Raw genomic sequence first — 25,399 nt, forward strand, 5'->3', positions numbered from 1 at the left:
CCATCTCCAATTTCCCATCTGTCACCAGAGCCCTGTTGCTTGGTCCAGTGCCTATGTCCTACCCCTTTCACCATGGAATCTTCCGTTCCTGTCCCCACCCATACCACATCACCATCCTCATCTCTTTCTCCTTTTCTAAAATGTGCGTCTTACCAGGAGAGTATAAAGGGCCTCCAGAGAGGGGGAAGAAAGGTCGAGGTTCATAGATCAGAAATGCAAAGAACAAGGGTCCACTCCAAAAGCTCTGTACCTCAGCTCCCCTGTTCACCAAGAGCCACAGTCAACCAATGGGAAAAACATTGTTCACTGCTCATTCACCCCAGGAAGGACCATCCCAAAATGGAGGGAAGGGTTACTTTAAAGATGAAGATTCTCCTTGCTCCATCACAGCCCAAGGGCCAGAAAGTCTGCCCTATAAGACTAGCCTGGTGCTATTCAAAGCGGTCAGGATACTGGGTGGAGTTCTGAGGAACAAGGGTCAGCCCTTCACAGGAGGAGGGTCCCAGCAGGTCAACTCTTACGATGCTGGGCTTGGCCCACAGACCACGAGGCCCCACCCTGCCTGACTGTAGCACCCACCTTCCTCTCTGGAAAGAAGGCACCACACCATAGGTGGAAAGAGGTTAGCTAAAGCCTCTAAAATACAACTAATGCTATATAATATCCAGGATCAGAACTGTCACCAGGAGAGACTCCAGGTTGTTACTCAAGAGAGCAAGACTCCTCCCTGTTAACATTCCTGCCTGAGAATCTACGGACTTTGGCCACTTAAGGACACCAACTGCTTTGGTTACTGGAAAAGGGCAGCAGTGCCCTACACAGGCGAAAGGGAGAAGGAGAGGGAGAGATGAAGAGATGCTCCTATACGGGGAAACAGGATGGAACTTCCCTCATGGAGCACGAACAACACACCAGGCACTGTGCTAAGCATTTTAGACGTACTATCCCAATCAAAAACCTCACGCAATGGGTACTGCTTCATCGCTGGCTACAAATGAAGACACTATGGCCAAGTGAAGCAAGGCTGTTCCTCAGAGTTACAGAGCCAGTAAGTGGCAAAGCTGGGACGATTAGCTTCCACACCCATGCTCTTTTTTTTTTTTTAAAGATTTATTGATTTATTTGAGAGAGGGAGAGGGAGGGAGAGCACACGAGCAGCGGAGGGGCAGAGGGAGAGGGAGAGAGATCCTCAAGCAGACTCCACGCTGAGCACAGAGCCTGATGTGGGGCTTGATCCCAGGACCCTGAGATCATGACTGAAGCTGAAATCAAGAGCTGGACGCTTAACCGACTGAGCCACCCAGGCACCCCTCACTCCCATGCTCTTAATGACGATCTTATTCTACCCCCCCATGCCCGTCCTGCTTAAGCATCTACTGTGGAGAATTACGGAAACGAGATATGGAGAGGAAGAAACTCCTTGGAAGGGAGTCACAGAATACACAGCTGCTGTCTGAGCTGTAAGGAAAGGACAGGGTTTGGTGCAAGGGGAAGAATCAGAAGGCCATTCTCAGTTGGAGGGAATAATGTGGTTTCAGGCCAAAGGGGAAAAACCCTGACACATCTAAGAAAGAGGAAATAGTCCCTTGTAGCTGAAGCAGAACCTTCACAAAAGGAAAAGGGAGAAGACGATGCAGGAGTGAAGGGCTGGGGCCGGACGGGAGGACTGCAGGCCATGTGGAGAAGCTTGGATTCCACCCTGGAGTGACAGGCAGCTTCGAAGCAGGAAGTGGTGTGGTTGCAGTGAGACAGGCAGCAAGGACGTGACAGTAACCTTTACAATTACCCGGGGATGGGGGTTGGGGGCGGGGGTGGTGAAGAACGAACCACGGTACTGGGGATGGGGATGATGGGCCAACAAGATGGAGCAATTAATCACATGAACAGGGAGAAGGAGCAGCCAGCGAGTCCTAGGAAATCTCTCTGGCTTCACATCACCCATTCACTCCGGCTGGGCACCTGCCTATCATCAATCTTATGGGAAGGCATGAGCATTCAGGGAGTAGAGGGGCTTTTAGAGGTTCCATTCCCCCTACCTCTGTGACAACATACACCCACCCACTCCTGGCTTCCAGTACGAACCAAAGCTTCCCGTCCCCTTCCAGCGATCCGTAACCACCTGGAACATTTCCAGGTATAGCCACCAACTCACACAGGACCAGCTGCCACTGTCTGGACCACAGGCAGGTCCACAGTCCCGACGAGCTGAGACCAGACACCAGGTGCCAAAGCTCAGTCCTGCACTCGTGTGGGACAGCGGGCAAGCCCCAGATCCCAGTGCACTGCGCTGCACCACGTCAGCCAAGGGCATGCAGCAGAGAGCTCAGGGAATGACGCACACGGCTAAGGAGGAGGCCAGAGAGGACAGCACTGATAGACGGGCTTCCCGGGGCTGGTTACCGTGCTGCTCTGGAGAGCCGGTCCTCAGGCACCTGGGCCGCAAGCGCGGTGTTCAGACAGGCTAGTTAACGGGACCGTGAAACTGGTGCCTCGGTTCAAACGTGCAGAGTGTCCAGGGTTCCAGGCCACTCCCAACTCCGGCTGGCTTTCCGTGAATACGTGCCACGGGGACCAAGGGAAAAGATGTATATGCGTAAACCAGCACTCGGGAAACCACTCAAAGCACCAGCCTTCTTCATGCTGGGCCCACATCTGTGCCTGCGACGCGATTCAACAGCATGAGGGTTAGACTTCTGCTGCTCTTGCTGGCCCGGAGGATGGAGGGGACGTGACAGGGAACTCATATTTATAGACTAACAGCGGCTGGTCTCAAGAGACAGAGCACAATTCATCGGCCTGCTTCAAGCTATTTTTCAATGACCCCTTTAACCAGCCCCGGCTTTCCATGGGATGCAGGACCCCCTTCCCACCTCTCTCCTGCTGCTGAGGAAAGGTTTTCCTAGAGCCAGGCTTCTTGTGATTAAAACAGACAGATCGGTGCCTTCTTTCATGCCAAACTTCCCAGCGTGTATTTGCAGGACACCTTCCTCTCTCCAACATTCTAAAATAGGACTGTTTCAACTTGGGCACCTACAGCAATTGCCATCTTGTGCAAAGGAAGCTCAGACAACATAGCTGGGACACTCGCCCCGAGCTGGTCCAGACACAGATGTCACCACCAGGAAATCGAAAGGCAGACGCACAGCGTCTGTGCTGCCACTTTCCTCACCAAAGAGCCTCTCCACAAACGCCCGCCTGCCCTGACCAGTCCCACCGTGGGGTCTCACACTGACTAGAAGGGCTGCCAGGTGTCTGTTGTGCCTCAGAAACACCCAGCTACACACTGGATAAAAAGAATCCAAAAAGAGGTAGCACGTCAGACCTTTGATGATTTTTGTCAACAAAAAAGCCATTCTTCTTTCTTCGCAGGTGGGCTTGGGGTGCTGCTTTTGCCCGGGCTCTCCACGACCCCGTGGCCCCACGCTCTGCCACCAGAGTTCCCTTGGCAAGCAGGGCAGGTTTTCAAAACGGCACACCGCCTCCCAGCTGATATGCTTTGCTCCGACGTGATGTGGACACTCCTCCTGCCGAAAGGCGGGTCTCTGTCCCCTCTGCATCTCAGCGGGCCTGAGACTCACGGGAACGACTAGAATGCAGTGTAAGTGACGTTGCGTGACTTCCAAGCCAGACCAGAAAAGATGATGCAGCTTCTGCCTTGTTCAGTGCAACATCTGTGCTTGAAGCCTTGAGCCGCCACATAAGAAGGCCAAGAGCCCTGAGCCAGCCACACTTGGAGGGGCTACACATGGGCACCACCATCAGCAGCCCTGGCCTTCGAGTCCTCCCAGCCCAGGTACCAGACACACGTGTGAACGAGCCTTTCTGATGCTGCCTGCCTCCATCTGCAGCCTCACTCAGAGCCTCCAAATTGTCCCAGCTGAGGCTGCAGACACGGAGAAGCAGGAACAAGCCATTCCTGCTGAGCCCTTTCCAAATTCCCAGCCTGGTTTCCATGAGCATAATGAAATGGTTCTTGTTTGGGATGGTTTGTTCTGAAGCAACAGTAATGGAAACAGTTGGTGGCACACTTGTGAGTCTATTCTCATATCCACTGCTAGCAGGGAAGCAGCTGCTCTTGGAAACAGTATTCCTACAAAAAGAAAAGCTCCCTCTTATTGAGCATTTGCTTTGTACCTGGCATTATGCGAAGGGCTTACGTGCATAATTTCATTTCATGCTCATTACAGTGTTATGAGTAAATACTAGGATTATCCTCATTTTACAGAAGAGGAAATGGGCCCAGAGGTTGAGGACCTTGCCCAAAGCCAGATCTGCCTGACTCACAGCCTATAACACTATACCACGCTCTGCTCCCCAGCCCTGCTCCCCAGCCACTTAAAGACAAGAGCTGTTTCTACATGGAAGACTCGACTAGTTGGGGGCATGGCTTTCCTGTTCAACAGTCCCAGCGTGGGAAATTCCTAAAGAACCCGGGCTACAGGGGCACGTGGGTGGCCTAGTTGGTGAAGCACCTGCCTTCGGCTCAGGTCATGATCTCAGGGTCCTGGGATCGAGCCCCGCGTTGGGCTCCCTGCTCAGCAGGAAGCTGGCTTCTTCCTCTCCCTCTGCCCCTCCCCCTGCTTGTGCGCACTCTTTCTCTCAAATAAATAAAATCTTAAAAAAAAAGAACCCGGGCAACAGAGGCACAGCACTGATAAACACTTAGCCATGGCTGAACAGGGGGCAGCCCCCTCCCCTGGAAAGTCACTACTGTGGCCCACCACCCTATTACCAACTCCCCCTGAACCCCACTCCTTCTTTAAGACCTAACTCCTCCATCACGCTGCCAGAAAATTCTGCCTTCTCTGGACACCGTCTCATGCACCCTTGGCACACAATTCCATGCGGCATCATCCTGTTCTGGTTGTTTGGGCATGTTTACATAGCAGGGCTCCGGAGGATGGAAAGAATGTGGTGGAAGTGATGGCTACGTTACGTATATACTAAAGTGATGTGTTGTATTTCCTACAGCATCTACATAATCACGGGCACGTCAGTTTCTCATGAGGACATGTTGGTTGAGAATCATAACCCACACACAATGTAAACACCCGAGGCTCTCTGTGCTTCACCCAGGGCATCACAGAGGAGAAAAGATTTTAGGGTGGAGGAAGAAGCAGCACAACCCACCACAGAAAACCATCGCCATCACCTTGCAGGCAAGGAAGCCAACCACAAAGGATCAAAACAATGGGAGTTACCATGTTGAACCACAAGTCCTTAATAGTCCTGGAAAGCTTGGAAACACACATTAAAGTTTCCTATGAGTCACTCCCCAACCTCTCATCTAAGAGTAGGGAGAGGCCAAGCTCAGGGAACGCCTCAGGCTAAGACTAGCTTTGTTCTGACTCTCGGTCTTCCTGTGGATGCTACGGCTTGCCTTTCTGAGTACCCTCCTTCTACCTCCATGCCCCCTGGGATGGGTGAGACGAGATTTGTGCCTGTACCTTCCTGGCCTACCTCCAAAAATGACTCTACAAATCCTACCCACCATGTGACGGAGTTGAGGATCTTACTGAGGTCGGGCAAACTCAAAACCACACAGATTCTCAAGGTGGTACACCTGGGCTTCCAGAGGGGAGCCGGTCTGTGGCTGCTTCCTTCCCTGCTACCTGGAAAGGTATGATGAGGGAGCAGAAGGCAAACAGAGGACAAAGCACAAGCTGACACCCCACAACCACCCCCGCCCCAGCCGTGGGATCTGTGTCACATTCCTCAGGCACTCCTGGCTGCCCTAAAACTAAGGGAAAAACAAAGGGTTAACTGATACAGATCACAGTCCCGCGAGACATGAGTCTCCATCCAGTGTACCAGTCAGTGTCTTAGTGATTTACAGGGAAAAAGCATTCTTATCAATAGCCTAACTTTCAAAGACCCATAACTCCATTTCCTGGAGCCCTAACATCACCCTCCCCTCCGTGAGTGATGTGGGAAACAGAGACAAAAGGGAAAGTAAACAAAATTAAATTTCTTTATGACCTGCAGCCCACAGGCAGAGTATGAGATTCCTCCAGGAAGCTCCCAACTGTCTTAATGTTAGTACCTTACTAGAAGGAAAACACCTGAACTTGGCAATAGCCAGGCCTCCAGTATCCTACAAATCTTCCTTAGCACATCAAAGTCCTTTTGGACACCTCCCTTTTTCCTTACCTCCCCCAACTCCCAAGTATATAACCAGCCATTCCTCACAACCCCAATGCAGCAGCTCTTTCTGCCCCCGGGTTCTGTCCCCATGCTCTAATAAGATCACTCTTTTTGCACCAAAGACGTCTCAAGAATTCTTTCTTGGCTGTTGGCTCCAGACCTCACCAACATCCCAAAACTACATCAGGTAGGCATAATGGGCATACCCAGAAACTGCTGGGAAAATGCTCAAATGCCTTCATCCCTGCCCTTAGGAAACCTCCCAGTGAGGAAAGCTCTTAGGATATGTCCCTTTTCCTGAGCAGGGACATTCTTACTTTTCCTACAAGGTCATTATTAGTGACCTTCCCATTCCCAGCCTCTCCTCCATATACTACATATCAAATCAAGCACCAAAAAAACTTATAAGGAGCCTAAAATTGGCCAGATTCATGGCCCATATGACCTAGAACCTTGCATATAAAGCCAGCCTTACATGTAATGATCACAGGGTAGAATGTGTCCAATGGGGGGGGGGGGGAGTGGCAGGATCTGAAAGTAAATCAAAATTAGTTGGACTCTCTACTTATTTTGCCAAGCACCAGAGGGTTCACAGGCCCCACAAAAACACTTCTGCAAACCCCCCATTTCTCTCCCATTCGTTGCCCTCACAAAAAGAAACCCATGAATTTCCTGCTGAAAATGTCTTTCTAAAAAACACTTCTGTTAGGATGAATTTGCACAATTCCTGTCCTGTCCCCTCTGCTTTCCTCCCATCATAACACCTCAAAGATACTGGTGGCAACGAAGTCAAAATTCTCTTCATAAGGCAGAAGGGAACAGCTGGGAAGCTTTACTCGTAATAGTTTGGGGGCTGTTCCATAAGCAATCAATTCAGCTCAGAGCATTAAGGGATGAAGGATAGAAAGTCAAATGTCTCTGTCACGACATTAATCTAAAAATAGAAGTGGGTATCCCTAGCGTGTCTAGCTGTCCTCCATGGGGGAATGCAACTGCCACGCTGGTCCGACCCAGTCCATCCGGTTACAAACTCGGCTGCAGAGGCAACAGCTCTGGAGGGCCTGCTCACCCCCAAGAGGACAGGAGGCTAAAAGCCATGGCATCTAAATAAACCACAGGGGGCTCGGATATTAACAAATGTGTCCAAACCCTTTTTGAACATTTACATTACTTTTCTGGTTAAAAATTTTAAAATTCCAAGGAGCACCTGGGTGGCTCCGTCGGTTGGGCGTCCGACTCTTCGTTTCTGCTAGGGTCATGATCTCGGGGTCGTGGGATCGAGCCGCATGCCAGGCTCCACACACGGTGCAGAGTCTGCTTGGGATTCTCTCTCTCCTCTCCCTCTGCCCCTCCCCCTACTCACGCGCACTTGCTCTCTCTCTCTAAAATAAAACTTTAAAAAAATTTTTTAATTCCATAAATATGCATCTGTGAATTTATCTGAAATCTGTCTATATTTCCCTTGTTTAAACAAAGGCAAAACCACAATATCAACATAAGCAAAAACAAGAGTCAAATAATGTGGAAACTTCTGTTACAGCCCAACTTTTAGACAGCTGTATATATGCATAGTTTTGGTTCACAAGAAACACTAACAAGAGGTAAGGCTGAGGCTACAGAATGATGGCTAAGATTCATATTGTGCTTCTGCAGGGGTCCTGGGGAAAGAAGAAATGAGATAATAGCCCTCAGCTCCTGTGCACTTGAGGACCATCAGGCCTAGGGATGCCAGGCCCCTGGGTTGAAAGAGTGAAGGATCCCCTCCCTGCAATTCCAGATGTGGGGATGATCTGTGATGATCTGCCCCACAAAGGTCCCAAGACGAGGTTTAAAGCCAGGGCTAGCCCCAGCACACCCAGACTCTGATGAGTCATAAGGTCCATCCTACAGAACAAGTTGCTAGAATAGGGTCTCCTACTACAATCTGTTCCTAAAGAACAGAGAAGAAAGACCACCGCACGAGTGCTAGAGAGCCTGGACTTGAGTTCAGGCCCCACTATTCTCTAGCTATGTGTTCTTGGGCAATGCATTAAACCTCTCTGAGCCTCAGCTTCCTCTACTGTAAAATGGGGCTACCACCACCTCTGCCTGGAATGCCTTAGATCTGCTCCAAATACAATTCTATAGCACCAGACGCAAAATATGATTATTCCTCATCCCATCTCTAGGAATCCTGGGGGGGGAAAGTGGAAGGCCATTTATTGCTGTCACCATGAGTAATAAGCTAAGGAAAAAAATCAGATAATGTCACTAATAATCTTAAATCATCTTATTTTGGAAACATTTAGGTTGATTTTTCATTACCATCTATGGGACTTGATGGGCCACCCTTCTTTGTCACCAGCTGCCATGCACTTGGGAAAGACAAGCTAATTTATGGTTAATTTTATGAGTTTGAGGGAGAGAGGAGAACTGACAATGACAGAGAGACTGTTACTGATCCACCACGGGATTCCTATCCCGAAGCACAGAGAGCAAGGAGCTGACTACTTAAGAAATAAAAATGTTTTTAATCTGATTAAAAAAACGTGGGGCGCCTGGATGGCTCAGTCATTGAGTATCTGCCTTCGGCTCAGGTCATGGTCCCAGGGTCCTGGGATCAAGCCCCACGTCGGGCTCCCTGCTCAGCAGGAAGCCTGCTTCTCCCTCTCCCACTCCCCCTGCTTGTATTCCCTTTCTCGCTGTGTCTCTGTCAAATAAATAAATAAAATCTTAAAAAAAAAATGGGCAGAGGACCTTCTTTTCCAAGGGAGACAAACAAATACCCAACAGACACATGAAAAGATGCTCAACAACACTCATCATCAGGGAGATGCAAATCAAAACCACAATGAGATATTACTTCACATCTGCTAGGATAGCGATTACCAAAAAGTAGATAACGTGTTAGTGAGGATGTAAAAGGGAATCTTTGTGCACTGTTGGTACAATTTTAAATTGCTGCAGCCACTATGAAGAACAATATGGAGGTTCCTCAAAAAATTAAAAGTAGAATTACCATATGATTCAGCAATCCTACTTCTGGATATATATCCAAGCGAAATGAAATCACTATCTCCAAGAGAGATCTGCACCACCATGTTCACTGCAGCCTTTATTCACAATAACCTATGGACGAATGGATAAAGAAGATGTGTCGTATATACACATACAATGGAGTATCAGTCATAAAAAAGAAGGAAATCCTGCCATTTATGACAACATGGATGGACCTTGAGGGCATTATGTGAAGTGAAATAAGCCAGACAGAGAAAGATATATACTGTGTGATCTCACTTACATGTGGAATCTAAAAAAGGCAAACTCACAGAAACAAAGCAGAATGGTGGTTGCTAGGGGTTGAAGGGTAGGGGAAATGGAGAGATGTTAGCCAAAGGGTACAAACTTCCCGTTAAAAAATGAATAAGTTCTGGGAGTCTAACATACAATACGGTGACTAACTATAGTGAACAATACTGTAGTAGGGTGCCTGGCTGGCTGCGACTTTTGATCTTGTGGTTCTGAGTTCAAGCCCCATGTTGGGTGCAGAGATTACTTAAAAATAAAATCTTAAGAGCACCTGGGTGGCTCAGTCAGTTAAGCGTCTGCCTTCGGCTCCAGTCATGATCCCAGAGTCCTGGGACTGAGCCCCGCATCTGGCTCCCTGCTCGAGCCTGCTTCTTCCTCTGTCCCTCACCCTGCTTCTCACGCTCTCTCTCTCAAATAAATAAATAAAATAAAAAATAATAATTAAAATAAAATAAAATCTTTAAAAAAACCACAACAATACTGCATTATATACTTGAAAACTGCTAAGAAGAGTAAATCTTAAATGTTCTCGCCACACCAAAAAATGGTAATTATATGAGGTGATGGATATGTTAACTAAGCCTGTGTGGTAACCATTTTGCAATATATATGTATATCAAATCATCACATTGTAAACCTTAAACTTACACAATGTTATATGTCAATTATATCTCAATACAGCTGAGGGGGAGGGGGCGGTGGGGAGTCTTTACTGTTTTTTCTTCCTGAAAACTAAAACACCTGGCAGAGCCTGAACACTGGTCTCTTCTATATAACCCAGTGAAGAAATGAGTTTGTGTTCGTGGGCAGGAAAGATGCAGGCTTGGCTGCTCAGCTGTGACCTCTGGGGCAAAAGCAAGGCATCTCTGACCCCTCGGTTGGTGTGGAGATCCTCATTCTGCTGTCGTCCACAATTCTTGGGACCTAGCTGGAAAACGTAGCAGAGTAACAGGCCCCACTGTCAGGGGCTGGGAGTGCCTGAAAGAAAGGACACTGTCATGAGATCCAGGCATCCCAACAGCCTGACTTTAGGCAAATTACTCAGCACCTCAGGGTCATGGCTCTAAGGTCCCTAAGCTCTGATCTTATCAATAAACACAAAAGGAGTTATGAATGACTGGAAACTGAAGACTCACTGTTTCCCCCAACTACAATCTTCTCCTCCTTCTTGGATTCTGAAGGTCACCAGAATGCAGAAACAAACAAAAATAAAATGTATCCAGATGGCCTGTACTCTAGGACTGAAGTGGCAGAAGATGAGGTACACGGACAGGAATAGGCAAATCACGTAAAAAGAAAAAGCAGTCGCATCTGCACTATGGAATCTGGGGTAACTTTTTCTTTTTTCAATAATACTTTTCCCTGTCACATTGCCTTATCAGACACATCAGGTTGCAAATAGTCACAGGGATCTGCAGAGAAAGGTCTGAGTTACAAGATCAGTCAGTGCAAAGGCCCCGTGGCCCCACTGGTATGGTTCAGGTCCCATGGTAGAGAGATGGCTAGAGAGTCAGAGCCTCCATAGCTGGCAAAATTCCAGAGGCAAACATTAGGCTGCTGACTATCTGAGGTCCAAGGAACACCTTCCAGCTTGTTCAGTAGAGGAGTTTGAGTCCATCTAGAAAGGGACTAGGGATAGAAAATGCAAGATTTCAAGGCGTCTGGGTGGCTCAGTGGGTTAAGCATCTGACTCTTGAGTTCAGCTCAGGTCATGATCTCAGGGTCGTGAAATCAAGCCCTGCTTCGGGTTCCGCACTGAGTGTGGAACCTGCTTAAGATTCTCTCTCTCCCTCTCTCTCTGCCCCTTCCCCCACTCTAAAAAAAAAAAAGAAGAAGAAGAAGAAGAAGAAGAAGAAGAAGAAGAAGAAAAAAAGAAAAGGCAAGATTTCATAGCAACAAGGAATTGCTGCCAAACACTGGGAATGATATATGCAAAGTCCTATATTGTGCGTAATTTGTGGGAGAGGGGGGTAGGGAGCAGGAGAAGATGGAAGAAAGAAAAACACTACCTCTGTTGTCCAGAATTCTGGGATTCCTGTGTTTTTACAGAAAAAAAATTATCAAAGGAGACAAAAAAAAAAAACCAACCCACATCTTAATTTCATTTGATTCTAAGAAGTAAACTTAGGGTTTAGGGGAGGAAGGAGATTAACTTTCCTCTGTATTTCAGTGTTGAACTATTCTTACCTTATGGACATATCCCATTTTGAATTTTAAATATCTATAGAGCAATTGGAGAGAACAGGACTAAAACACTGAGAATATAAGTACAAGACAATTTATACTCGAAAGTACAAGATCACAAATTGTGGATCTAAAGACTGAGGGAATAAATGCAGCCTCTGGAATTACAATAATTATGATCAATATACAGAGCACTTACCATGTGCCAGACGGTGCTAAAAGCTATATCTAGATTATTTCACTGAATCCTCACCTCTACCCTATAAAATGAGACGGGTAGAATTATAATTATTCCCATTTAACATTAACAAAAACGAAAGCACAAAGAGTTTATCGTTTGCGCAAGGTCCCAGCTAGCAAGTAATAGAGCCAAGACACAACCCACGTCTCACCCAGAGCTCACATGGGCTCATCTCCAATGAAAGAGAGGGTTCACATCCTAAATGTGGGCTCTAAAGGAGAGTTTGGGCATTGTTTAGCTAATGTCTTGGGTTGGGGACAGAGGGTTAATGCATGGGCACAGACAGAGTTCTGGAATCTGTGATGACCAAACCCACCAACATTTCCTGAGTACCTACTAAGTGCTGTGCCCAGCCAGATCTGGAATAAAGCTGCTGCATAGAGATGGAAAAGGGGCAATCATGCTCCATCCTCCTGCCAAAGGAAGACCACAAAACTCAACATAAAATCTCTTTGGCCCACCCTGAATATTCCAGTCTTAGAAAAGACTGTGCAATAAGAAAGCTAAGTTGGGGAGGGGGGGCACCTGGGTGGCTCAGTCGGTTAAGCATCTGCCTTCAGCTCAGGGCATGATCCCAGGGTCCTGGGATCAAGTCCCATGTAGGATTCTCGGCTCAGTGGGGAGTCGGCTTCTTCCTTTCCCTCTCCCTCTGTCTCTCCCTCTTTCTCTCTCTCTCAAATAAATAAATAAAATCTTTAAAAAAAAAAAAAAAGAATGCTAAGTTGATTTGGGGAAGCTGGAGGTGGGTGGTTGGAGTGAAAAAGGCATTCCCTTTGACCTTGGCCGTAGATTGGTGCAGCGGGGAAAAGAGAAATATATTGCCTTCCTCCTGAGGCAAAAGCATTTTAATTATCAGCTGAGAGGCCAGCAGTCATAAAACTGGCCAGCTGTCCCATTCAATCAGGCCAAAGGCCGTAACAAAACAAGGCAGCATTTCTCAGGGGGCCAAGCGCTGTGAGTTAACGCAGGTCCAAAGAGAGCGAGAGACACTGACTTTTTCCACAAGAAGCCCAGACATAGTTGGATGGGGCTGGGAGGTATCGATCCCTTCTGTGGCTTCGGCTGAAATAAATCTGCCCGCGTCAGTGGGAGCGGTAAAGCTACCCCTGGCCGACTTCGGAAAGGGAAGCTCAGGGCTGCCTAAAATCCTCATGCTACTTTAAAAAGGGAAACCCAATGTTATCCTGTGTACACCTAAAATACCAAGGAATAGAAAGAAGTTTCTTCTACTCCTTGGAAAGAGGAAAGAAGTGCAGTCCCATTCGTGAATGTGGTTCCCGTGTGACATGTGGCACGCACCGTCTCACACCATCTTCAAACAACACAGCTCTTCTGTATTGCCCACGTTTTACAGATGAGGATCCTGGAACTCCCAGAGGCTAGCCACATGCTCAATGTCAGGGCTCAAGAAGTAGCTTTAATCCAAGTCTCTTTGACTCCCAAGCCAGTTGTCCTTCCATTAGACCCCCAAAGCCAAGCTTAAGGGGAAATGCTTTCTTCTCAGATCAAACCCTCCATGCTTCCTACAGAGAGCACAAATCCAGGGATGAGCAATCCTCAGCTTTATTATATCTCATTTCTAGACCTCACTGTCACGTTCCGGCAGCTGCACAAGCACAGAGTCTTCCTGCAGCTCTGCTGGGGAGGGGGGCAGAGGCACACAAACACCTAAGTGGTCTCGAGCCCCACCTGAAAAAGCCTTATGTTGATTCAGAGAAGTGGGTGGGAAGGCAAAAGCAAAGCTCCGAGACACCAGGATGCCCCTCAGTCAGCCCCAAGGACAGAAGTGGCATCTGACTAACTGCATCCTGCCTCCAGGATGAAGGCTGACCTTCGTTTATTGTGAATCTCCCTCATGATTCATGTGACCACAGCATCTTCTCTCCGGAGGCCATCTGTCATGCCCTGGGCAGCAAAGGGGGAGGGGTGCACCTGGGACCTCCTGTCAACTGTTTTCTCCCTAAACCACTTGGAGAATATTCCCCTCATCAGGAGCTGCGGCCCCTGCAACCAGAAGCCAGAAAGTGGGGAACCTGGGCACGTGATGGCCTGACGCACAGACAGGCCATGCAGTCGCCGCTTTCTCCCAAACACACTCATGCACATTTGAAGGTCAGTCCTGGAAGGGACCTCGAAGACCATCTCATCCAAACCTTTCACTTCACGCATGAGGAATCTGAGGATCAGAAAGCTCAAGATGTGCCCAAGGCAACCCGGCCCGTCAGTGCCAAGGGTGGTACGTGGGCCAATGCTCCTTCTACGCCACCGATTCTCCTCTCACCCAGATGCCCAATTGAAGAAGTTCTCTATAACAGTGTTGACTCATAACCTTCTCAGAGTCTTGGATTAGTCAAAGTAGCAACCCTGTCCCCCAAAATGAACCTGCACACATTCTGCATAGATTTCAAGGGGTTCAAGGGCGCTATGTTAACAGCCCTTCCCTAATAAGAGGAACAGTATGGCTCTCCATGGAGCTGATGAGGAATGGAAGGGGATTCCAAGGTAAAGAGACGGGCGACCTGGAGAAGAAGCTACATTTTTTTCTTGACACAAGACCACTCACATCATCACCTTGTGTCTCACTTTCTTGAACCACAAGTAGTCCTGAGCTACCTCACAGGAATGAAGTAAAAAACCAAGTTAGGAATTGAAATGTTTCCAAGAGACAAGGAGGAAAGGAGAGACAGGCAGGCTCTTGTCTCCTTAGAGATACTGAAGCACAGATCTTGACCCTGAACAATGACAGTGTCATAGACTGGCTGAAAAAGGTGGACATCACTACTTAGTTGTTGCCAGGTTTGCCTGGGAGAGCTGTGGGAAAGAAAAGACATCATGATTTGACCTTCAAGGCAACAGCGGCTCAAATCAGAGGAAACAGATAAAGGGGAAGACATTAAGGAATCATCTGGAATCAGAGCCCACACATCTTTAAAAGCCCTTCTTGGGGGCGCCTGCGTGGCTCAGTGGTTAAGCGTCTGCCTTCAGCTCAAGTCATGGTCCCAGGGTCCTGGGATCGAGCCCTGCATCGGGCTCCCTGCTCGGCGGGAAGCTTGCTTCTCCCTCTCCCACTCCCCCCTGCTTGTGTTCCTTCTCTCTCGCTGTGTCTCTCTCTGTCAAATAAATAAACAAAATCTTTAAAAAAAAAAAAAAAAAAAAAAAGCCCTTCTTGCCCTGAACCTGCCCCCTCACTGAGCCTGTTTTCCCCAAGATAATGGCTCAGGGTCCAGAACACCTACACCAAGATCCTCCATCTTCTGCTCCAACTGCAACACAGGGTTTATAGGTGCCTAAATGTTGCCCAGGGCCCCAAGCCACCTCCTACACCACTGAGTATGCTGCAGAGAAGCCCCCAGAGCCACCACAGATGCAGGAAGGCACTCCAGAGCAAGCTTGGGGTAAGGATGGCAAATCTGCCACAAAGAGACCAATTTCCCTCCTGATCCTCCTCAGGCCCGGCAAGCCCAGGAAAAGACCCTGGGAACGTCAAGGGCATCACCTACCTCCTGGGGGGCCATGCTCTCACTGGGCTTTTGAGTCTACTGGTCTCCCTGCCTGGACCGTCCTGGCCCTACCTACCTTCACTGCTTTGTCTCATTAACTCCTATGCTCCCTCAGGAAATTCTCAGGCACCAACTCCTTCCCTCCACAGCATGCACCATAGTCCTGACTTAGGTCATTCCCTGTGACCCCACAGGGAGCTCCTTAAGGGCAGGGCAGGTGTGCTTACTATTATATTCTCAACACCAAGCACTCAAATTAACACATAAAGGAGAACTGTCTTTGTGCAAGAGATGGCCATGCCCAAGGGAGAAGGGAAAAGCATGGTTCCCAGGCAACATTAAAGAAATGGGAGCTGCAGCTCGACCTCTAGGTCAGGCCTCGCAGGTGCAGGTTCAATCGTTTGCTTCATTTCAGCTTTATTTACTTATGTCTTTATTTTGACTTGCAGAACATGCCTCTGTGTTCATGCTAAATGCTACCCATCAATGAACAGAATCCTCTGGTACATGCCTGGTGGCTGCTGGCTAACCTTAGGTATTGCCTTCTACAACCAAAATGTCCAATTCATTGAGCGCTTGTATGCTTTTGCCAGGAAAAATCCTCAAAACATGTCCATCACCCTCCAACTCCAAAAGAAGGCACTTGTAGCAAACAAAGAACTACAAAGACCAGAAATGGGAAGGAAAATGGGGAGAGAGATCCAACAGTACCTAAGCCAAGTACTGTCAGAATGATCTCATTTGGGGATCCTTCATGAGACATAAAAAAGTCACTTACGCACCTCTTACAAAGGACTAGGAATTGGGTTCAACAGCCAACACTTTGCTGCCTCCCAGATCCATCCTGGGAATGTTTTATAGTTTCTTTTATTCTCCTATAGGAAAAACTGCTGTTAGGGCTACTCCTCATCCTTTTCTAGGCAAGTCCTTCCTGCCACATTGCTCTTGGCCAGGATCCCTGTGCCCTACGTGCTTCTTCCATTCATTCATTCATTCATTCATTCCTGCACATTGGAATGTGCTCAACCTCAGTGTGCAGGAAGGACACTGGTGAGTGGAATCCAGTGGGTCACAAAGTTCCACAGCACACTTTCAGCCCAGAGAAATCCTCCCCAGGAAACACAGTCAGGGTCCATGGCCAGTGTCCAGTCCAGGTATAATCCAGGGCTTGGAATATTACAGCCAGTCTGAGGTCAAGGGCAAGATGGGAGCTCTGTCCTCCTTCCACTTCCAAGAAAGCAAGGCTTCTGCTTCTATATCTTGTGAACTCTTGAGAGAAGGTTGAGAAGAGCACAAACACAGGTGAGCACAGAAACTGGAGGGGGGGGTGCTACTCAGCCTCTGGTTGCCAAGAGGAGCAGCCAATCAAACAAGTCCATAAAACTAGAAGGGAGACTGTGAGGGGCACAACGGGGAATTGACAAGGCGGGGACACAAGGGGCGCTGAGGCTGGACGGAGCGGACTGGTGGTGGGTGCAGGCGGCAGGGGTGGCCTGCTCCCCTAGCACCTGGCAGCCCACTGCCAGTGAGTTATTTGCGGCCGGCATCTGGGAAGGGTGCAGAGAAAAAAGAGGGCAGAGGCATTGGAGGTTGGTAACAAATACACTGTGAAAATACCACCCTCGGCACCCGAAGCATTGGTGGACTTGGACATTAGGACTGGGGCAAGGGCCTGGAGCTTAAACAGGTGATGAAACAGACGACCGCGCAAGTCCCGGAGGATGCAGGACCTCCTCCTCGGAGAGAGGGGGAGGTTTCACACTTTGAGATCCTGTAAGCAGACCAGTTCAAGGGATACTTTATTCACTCATTTACGCATTCATTCATGTCCCTGGACACTAAAAACACAAAATCTACTTGGAGGCCTGGGGGGTGCTCCTGAAATCATGGAATCAACAAGAGGAGCCAGAGGATGCAGGCCGGCTGAGCTGTGTTCGATCCTTCAGCGGCCCACGCTGCACGGCGCGCACGCTCACTTCACCGGCCTTCCTCCCAAGCTTCACGCCGACCCCTTCACGAATGGATGGACCCCGACCGCAAGGCATGGGAGCCTCAGCCGCTGAGCCAGCGGCTCGAGTCCCTTGCCACCCGCATGTTCTCCTACACGCTCTCAGGCACTGTGTGCCGAGTCCCAACCACGTGCAGCTCACCACTCACCTCCTCTGCTTTTCTGCTATGAAACTAAGAGTGAGTCGATCAGACCTTAAGGAAATGTGGATGCTGTGGCTCTATGAGTAGCATAATACTATTCCTAATCCTATAAAACCAAAGCACCCCAGGGCCCTGGCTCTGTGAAGGTGAAGCACCCCAGCCACCCAATGGCAGCGTGCTGGCAACAGTGTGGTAACTGGGGACATAGGCGAAGGGGCCAGACCTGGCCACAAGGTCCGCCCTTAGGCCCGGCGGCGGCGAGACCCTGGCCAAATGGCTGACCCCTTCCGAGCCTCAGTTTCCTCCTCTGTAAAATAAACACGTTCATAGTCTTTACTCTGCAGGGCTGCTGTGAGAATGAAAAGTGAATCGACATGAAATGTTTCATGCCTAACCTTACAGAGAGCACTCCATAAGTGTCAGTTGTGTTATTATTATTATTATTATTATTATTACTATTACTATTATTGTTGCATAGGGGTTTGGTTTAGTTTAGGGGTTTGGTTTGGAGTATATCTAAGTAGTGGAATCCTGTGCAATCTTTAAATATCTTGTGGTGGAAGACTTTATTTACATAACAAGTCACAGTACACAGACAAGTTGGGGGGCACAAAAGCATGCTACAAGCAACATGGTTATTAGGATTTCCCGTGCACGATTCTGGGTAAAAACAAATATCCATAAATGCAAAAACTGGAGAAACACACTGCTTTTACCTCTCTGTTTTTCTGTTTTCTAAGAGGAGGGAAGAAATTATTTAATAATAAAATAAAAGTAATAACACAACCTTCACTTTGGGCAAGGCTTTTCATTTTCCGAAGCTTTTTCATACGACCTTGTTTTTACACTAATTTAAGTTTTAACGACCGCTATTGAACTGTTATTCTGCCCAATGCCTTCAAGCCAAAATCCTGAAATCCATCTACCTAACCCCCAAAAGGACAATCTTTCCACTAAAAGACCATCTTTCATTGACGCTTTGCTAACAATCAAGTAGCTGGTTCTTCCCAATTGACGGAGCAGAAACAAATCCATTATCAGAGCCAGGGCTTTTTGCAAGTAGTTTTAAGAAGTGATGTTTGAGTTAATGATGCAATGTGGTAAAGGAGTATAAGCCATGGGTTAAATCAGGGGTCTGAGCCACACATCCCCGGGCCTGGCTAACCTTGTTTAGTTGTATGATGCCAAACATCTGTAATAAACAGTTCTTCCCAATGCATGTCCCACATTAAGATTTCATGGGAAGACTACCAGCTGCTTCCCCCACCAGCCCTGCTCTCCCTCTTCCTTGGTAATAGCCCCTGATTATTAGCTGGGCTCACTGCCACCCAGATTAAAGTCCTGCATCTCCCAGCCTCCCCTGCGCCAGCCATGGCTATATGATTACATTCTGGCCAATTAATGCAAGCAGATGTGTTTTTGCTGGGTTTCTGGGAGGATCATGGGAGCCAACTCAGCTCCAGGAGCACCTTTTTCTGTGCTTCTGCTTTTCTTCCTCCTTCAGGCCTGATACTTGGACCGAATAACTGGCATTTCAGCAGCCATCTCAGAACATAAGGCAAGCCTGAGAATGCAAGCCATGTATTGGGATGGAGTGAAAAATGAGCCTGGATCCCTGATGACACTGGGATGTCCTAAACTCTGCAGACTTCTTTTCAAAGACGAATGAACGTACACCTTGTTTTAGCCACTGCTATTTTGGTTTTTAGGTTATGTGCTGTCAAACCTAAACTTATTGAGGATTATATATCAACATAGGATGCTGTACACCTTCCATTGCCAGTTAACAGCACGTGACTTTTTAAAGTAGGTGACCAGGATAGTAAAGCATTTTAATTAATCACCTTTCTACTGAGGCTTTTATAACAGATGTTTATCACCAACTACTTTCTTTTTTCCACAAAGACAACCCCCATATGTACATAGTCTTTTCCCTAGTGGATCTAAGTCAACTAACACATATGATTCCTAGAATTCTGCCCTCACATGATAGTGGCCAAAATCCAACTCTCTAGAACCCTTAATATAAACCAAGAGAGGGGCACCAGAGTGGCTCAATCGGTTAAGTGGCTGCCTTCGGCTCAGGTCATGATCCCAGGGTCCTGGGATGGAGCCCCGCATCAGCAGGGAGCCTCCTTCTCCCTCTCCTCCCTGCTCATGCTCTCACTCTCTCTCTCAAATAAATAACATCTTAAACAAAAAAACCCAAGAGAAACAGGCCAGCATCCCTAGGTCTGCAAAACACAGAGAAGTTGTGACTCTCCAAATGGCGAGTAAAAACTAGCATAACATTTCCAAAATGATTTTCAAGTCATGCACACAGAGCAATGGAGTAAAAACAACAGTGTCATCAAAACTCATACTGGAGGGACGCCTGGGTGGCTGAGTCGGTTAAGTGTCTGCCTTCGGCTCAGGTCATGATCCCATGGTCCTGGGATCGAGTCCCGCATCCGGCTCCTTGCTCAGCGGGGAGCCTGCTTCTCCCTCTGCCTGCGCTCCCCCTGCTGTGCTCTCTCTCTCAAATAAATAAATAAAATCTTAAAAAAAAAAAAAAAAAAGAGGGCACATACTACATGGAGCACTGGGTATTACACGAAAACAATGAATTGTGGGTCACAACATCAAAAACTAATGATGTATGGTGACTAACATAACATAATAAAATAAAATAAAACAACACTCACCTCATGAGTTAATGTAACTAATGGTCATATAAATTACCATTTAAATAAAAACTTTTGCTGGGGGGGAGGGGAAGGAAAAAAAAGACTCATACTGGATTCACACAATCCCAGGCAAACAGCCACCACAGACAAATGTGAAGGAGCTACCCCAACTCCCCTGTGAGGTTTATAGCAGGCGTCAGTATCAGCACCAACCATGCAGCCCAGTGGACTCCACACATTTCTGGGCATCCGCGACCCCCTTGAGGTCAAGGGTCAGACTGTACCACATGTAAGTCCAACTCCCACCACAGCACAGTGTACCTGAGGGATCCACCTTGGCAATCTGAAAGCCCACTAAAGACAAAGGAAGAATAGGGTTTTGTCTCACCAGTGACAGAATGACATTGAGGTCTCTTGCCATCTCCTGCAAATGGCAGAACCTTAGCAAGGTAACTTTTCTTTCAAAAGAGCCTAGACTTCCAAACGCAAATCTCATGGAAGGTAAAACCTGGTGTTTACAGCTTGAAATTACAACCAAATTTGAAACTTCCTGGAGGAAATGATTGACTTTTACATTTCCATCATCCTAGCCCAAGTTTTTCAAAGGACTCAATACGTATGATTAGAGCACTTTGCTTACTTCTTCCAGCATAAGGATATAAGAAAAAATAAAGAACAGTCAGCTTCTACATCACATTTTCTACCAACACATCTGCTTATTCTTACCCCATCATCCGAAGCAATGTCTAGGCAGAAATGTGAAAGGGATCACCAAAAGTTTTAATTTAATATATTTAAAGAATAGAATATGGGAGGAGGGATGAGAATAATCTTATTTTATGGAACTTAAATCCTTCACATGAATTATATATAATGTTCCATGCTTTTACAAGGATGAATGTTTCTATTATTAAGAGAGAAGAGGGCTCAGGTAGAAGAGATAAGGGTAAGAAAGGCTATTTTAAAGTAAATTGGAAAGTCTATTTGTGTATGGGTGTGTCTGTATGTACAAACATATGTATATATACATTTATATATATATAAAATATTTACTTTAAAAATGTCTGGGAGGATATGCCAAATGTAATAGTTGTACTCCCTGAAGGAAAACATTATTGGTTATCTTTCTCTTTTTTATCTACTAATTTTAGTACAACAAAAACATCTACTTAAATAATTTTAAAATGTATTTTTCCCCTGAAACAAATAATATGTTATATGTTAATAATTAAAAAAAATAAAATCATAAGGAATTATAAAATAAAAATAATTATAATTGTCCAACAACAAAAAAAAAGACACACACAAAAAACCCATATTCTTAAAAGTAAACATTCACAGTAGTATTGACAGAAAAATAACCACATCTGGAACAGCTCAGAACCAAACAAAGTCCAAAGGAGTTCTGGGCTCAATGCTGAAGGAGACAGAGAGCAAAGTTCCTGGGACCCACACCACCCCCTCCAAAACCCTAATGCCCCCTCTCCAGACAGGATGCTCAAAATCATCTTAAGCATATCCTATTTAACAAATTCTATCCTCTCTACCACACAGTGCAGGCAAGAGAGAGCACAAATTACCACACAAAAGCAGCATAGTCCCAGCGCCTGCAGATTCCTCCAAGGAAAGAGACTGGTTTCCACCAACTCACCATATAATTATGTCTAACACTTGCTTTACAATCCAGTTTATGGATTTGGATGTTTCATAAACAGTTACTTCTCGGTTCCCTGTTATTAAACACTAGGTGGTTACAACAATTCATTAATAAGACCCGCAGGCTATCAGAAGTCTATACTACTACCAGCCAGGTCACGCTCTCCCAGTGGACACTGTCACCCGAATCAGCTCCATAGCTTGAACAACATGCCTCTTCTTCCTTATAGCCCCTTCTCTGGGGGGTAGCTCAAGTTGGGGTGGTCAGGTAGAACACAAATAGGCATTATAATTACCTGTTGTTCCACCAAAGAAGGAAACCCCTTTTGTGATTACAGACACACTTCCCTAAAGTGGAAAAATCTGTCTACCTATATATATATGTGGATATATATTGCACAGCAGAGCAGAATTATACACTGCCAACCTTGCCTGCTAATATGAGCTCAGAATTATTCCAAACCCCTCGGCTGCCTCATTCTTCTCTTTCTAAACCAATTTTTCCTGGCACTCATTCCATCCCTATATCTCAACTCAAGGATGGAATGGTTTTAACCAAGGAGTTTCACTGCCCACTGAGATTCCTTTAGGAATCCACTCCCGCCAAAGCCATGGACTGAGTATAAAAGTGTTCTTGAGCCCTCCAGCCCCATCTCTTTATACTCACTGTTACTGGACTTAAGGTCGCGGTGGATGATGGGGACAATTGCCTCATCATGTAAGTAGTTCATCCCTCTGGCAATCTGCACAGCCCAGTTCACAAGGATGTCTGGGGGAATCCTTTTCCCAGATAACACTCTATTCAAAGGCCCTCCACGTGCAAACTCCATGACCAAGCAGAGGTTGGGTTCCTTCAGACACACCCCTCTAAGGGCAATGATGTTGGGGTGCTTCAGCATTGCGAAGAGCTTGGCCTCCTGGCGAACATTTTCTATAGTCTGGCTGATGTCCTCATCGGGGTCATGGCGAGCTGCTTTCACGGCAACCTCATCCCCTATCCAGAAAGCACGATAGACCTTCCCAAAGCCCCCGATGCCAATAATCTCTTCCAGGGTTAGTTCCGCAAAATCAATCTCTAACACTGAGAAAGAGAAAAAAAAAAGAAGTCAAAAACATTCTGAAAATACCACTGAATCACCCATTTACCGATGGCTAAACATAGCAAGTTATCTGTTCACTTGGCTTGTCTCCCCACTATAAGGTAAGCTCCATCAAGGCAAGAAATGTGGCTAACCTATTTTCTGTTGCATTATTCTTAATGACTAGCACATAGTGAGCATTCAATAAATATTCATGTAATAATTTCTACTTGGAGCATCATGCAGAATATCGTACCATGACAAACCATTTTAACAAAAGGGAACATAGAGGGAGATCATTTTTAGAAGACTTATTCATTTTACTGTGTACTAGAGGGTGAGAAGCATACAATCCAGTGACAAGGCAGACACACAACAACCAAACCACAGTGTTAAAAGAGCCTTCGTAGCTGTATGATCAGATTAGGAAAACCACCAACTCCCACTGCAGGACAGGATATAAGAGGGTGAGTGGGAAGAGATTCTCAGGGAAGGCAACACTGGGAATGCGCCCTAAAGAATGAGTGGGAGGGAGAGTGCCTGGCTGGCTCAGTCGGTAGAGTGTGTAACTTTGGATTTTGGGGTTGTGAGTTTCAGCTCCATGTTGGGTGTAGAGATTACTTAAAAATAAAATCTAAAAAAAAAAAAGAAAGAAAGAATGAGCGGGAGGGATCGCATCAGGCAGCAAAGATCAGGATGGAGAAGGACAAACCAAGCAAAGGGAAGGTCATGAGCAAGAACATGAGGTATGAGAATATACGGCATATTAAGAACTTCAAGGAGTCCAGTGCAGCTGGATTATATGCATTAGGATAGGAGATGAGGCTCAAGGTCTTGCTGGGGTCAGCTAGGTTGTGAAATGGTTTTAAAGTCATTCTGAGAGGCTTGAACTTCACGCTGTGAATGATAGGACTCATGTATTTTTAAGTAGGGGAGAGTTATTAGACGGCGATTTAGAAAGGACATCAATTTTGGCAGCCATGGGGAATATAACCTGGAGGATAGGGAGCCTACTGCAAAAGGAACCACTAGGGAGGCCATTGAAGTAGCCCAGGCACGCAAGCACAGGGTCTGAACATCAGCAGCAGGTAAGACGAAGTGTGTGGAGTAAATTGGGAGGATATTTTCAAAACGTGGTGCTACCTTGACCTGGTGACTAAGACGTGAAGGAGAGGAGCCTCCCAGGGGACATCTCACTCCAGAAGTCACCTGCTCCACAATTCCATCCCTGATGTCCTGAAGTACCACACCCAACCACTCCTCTCCTTTCCAATGCAGAGTGAACCTAGGGTACCTGATTATATCTTCAGCGCTGTTTGGAAAGGCTTACTTGGATAGTTCATAATAGCTACCAGTGATTACAAATCTCGGGCTAGATAAGGTGTTGCTATAGGAGTAAAGTGCTATTTTATGTTTCTCTCATGAAAATCCTGTGCTCTGTCTTCTCAGTCTCTTTGTCTTTACCTGGCTGACTCATACTCAACCCTCAGGTCTCAGCTTAAACAAAATCTCCTAGAGGAACTTTTCCTAACCCCCGCCTGAATGAGGTCAGGCCCCCATCAAACACGTCCATAACCGTCTCTGTTTGGCAAGACCCAACAAGGTTTAATTACTCGTTCAGTGCCTGCCGTCCTGCGAGACTGTGAGATCCACAAGGGCAGAGTCTGTCTGCTTTATTCACCACTGTACTCACCCTGCTGAACATTCAGCAGGTAAGCAGAAGTCAAGTAAAATGGGAGGACAATCTATCTCAGTAGGAAATGAACCAAACTCAGATCTGAAAAATTTTTTAAAAATGCACTGGACCTCCTGAAACAGAGAGAATATAGTTGGTTTGCTAAAAAACAAACAAACAAAAAACTAAGAAAACAAAGATATATTTCTGAACTTTTGGCAAGACCAAAAGAGGAACTGGCTACTGCTGGCTGTTCTCTTCCTTCCTCAGCCAGCTCCAGGATGACTCCAACCTCCACTCACATGCTCGTGGTGCTCAAAACTCTATATTCTTGGGCGCCTGGGTGGCTCAGTTGGTTAAGCGACTGCCTTCAGCTCAGGTCATGATCCCAGGGTCCTGGGATCGAGTCCCGCATCGGGCTCCCTGCTCGGCAGGAAGCCTGCTTCTCCCTCTCCCACTCCCCCTGCTTGTATTCCCTCTCTCGCTATGTGTCTCTCTCTGTCCAATAAATAAATAAAATCTTTAAAAAAAAAAAAAAAAAAAAAAAAAAAAAAAAAAAAAAAACTCTATATTCTTGCTTAATTAGAGTATTCCTATCTTATCTAGGGCTAATATTCATTTGTATTTTACAATGCAACTGGCAGTCTGCACAAAAGAATACAGAAATATATACAACAAGTATAGCCCATCTCGACCCCCCAAAGTTCCAATTGTTCAAGCTCTCACCTCATCTGGCACTCCTCTTAAAGAATAAATGTTACAGCTGGTCCTACAGAATAATGATCAATATCCGCTCTAAAATCCTCCAGCATATC

At 46.7% G+C, this 25,399-nt stretch overlaps 1 protein-coding gene across 3 annotated transcripts in view; it reads right to left on the bottom strand.

The window, feature by feature from the left end:
• The window catches only part of MAP3K9 (mitogen-activated protein kinase kinase kinase 9), a 77,421-nt gene that overhangs the window by 46,917 nt on the left and 5,105 nt on the right, over positions 1-25,399 (bottom strand). For all 3 annotated transcript variants that reach the window (XR_010405237.1, XM_064571265.1, XM_045901120.3), the window contains exon 2: positions 22,498-22,911. Coding sequence is in view for 2 of the 3 variants with exons in the window: in XM_064571265.1 (XP_064427335.1) it covers positions 22,498-22,911 (414 nt within the window). In the remaining variant the exon portion in view is untranslated. The remainder of the gene's footprint in view (positions 1-22,497; positions 22,912-25,399) is intronic.

Source organism: Mirounga angustirostris, unplaced genomic scaffold (assembly GCF_029215605.1).
Source record: "Mirounga angustirostris isolate CCGP_5_RB_7025 unplaced genomic scaffold, mMirAng1.0.hap1 SCAF_9, whole genome shotgun sequence".
Taxonomy (NCBI): domain Eukaryota; kingdom Metazoa; phylum Chordata; class Mammalia; order Carnivora; family Phocidae; genus Mirounga; species Mirounga angustirostris.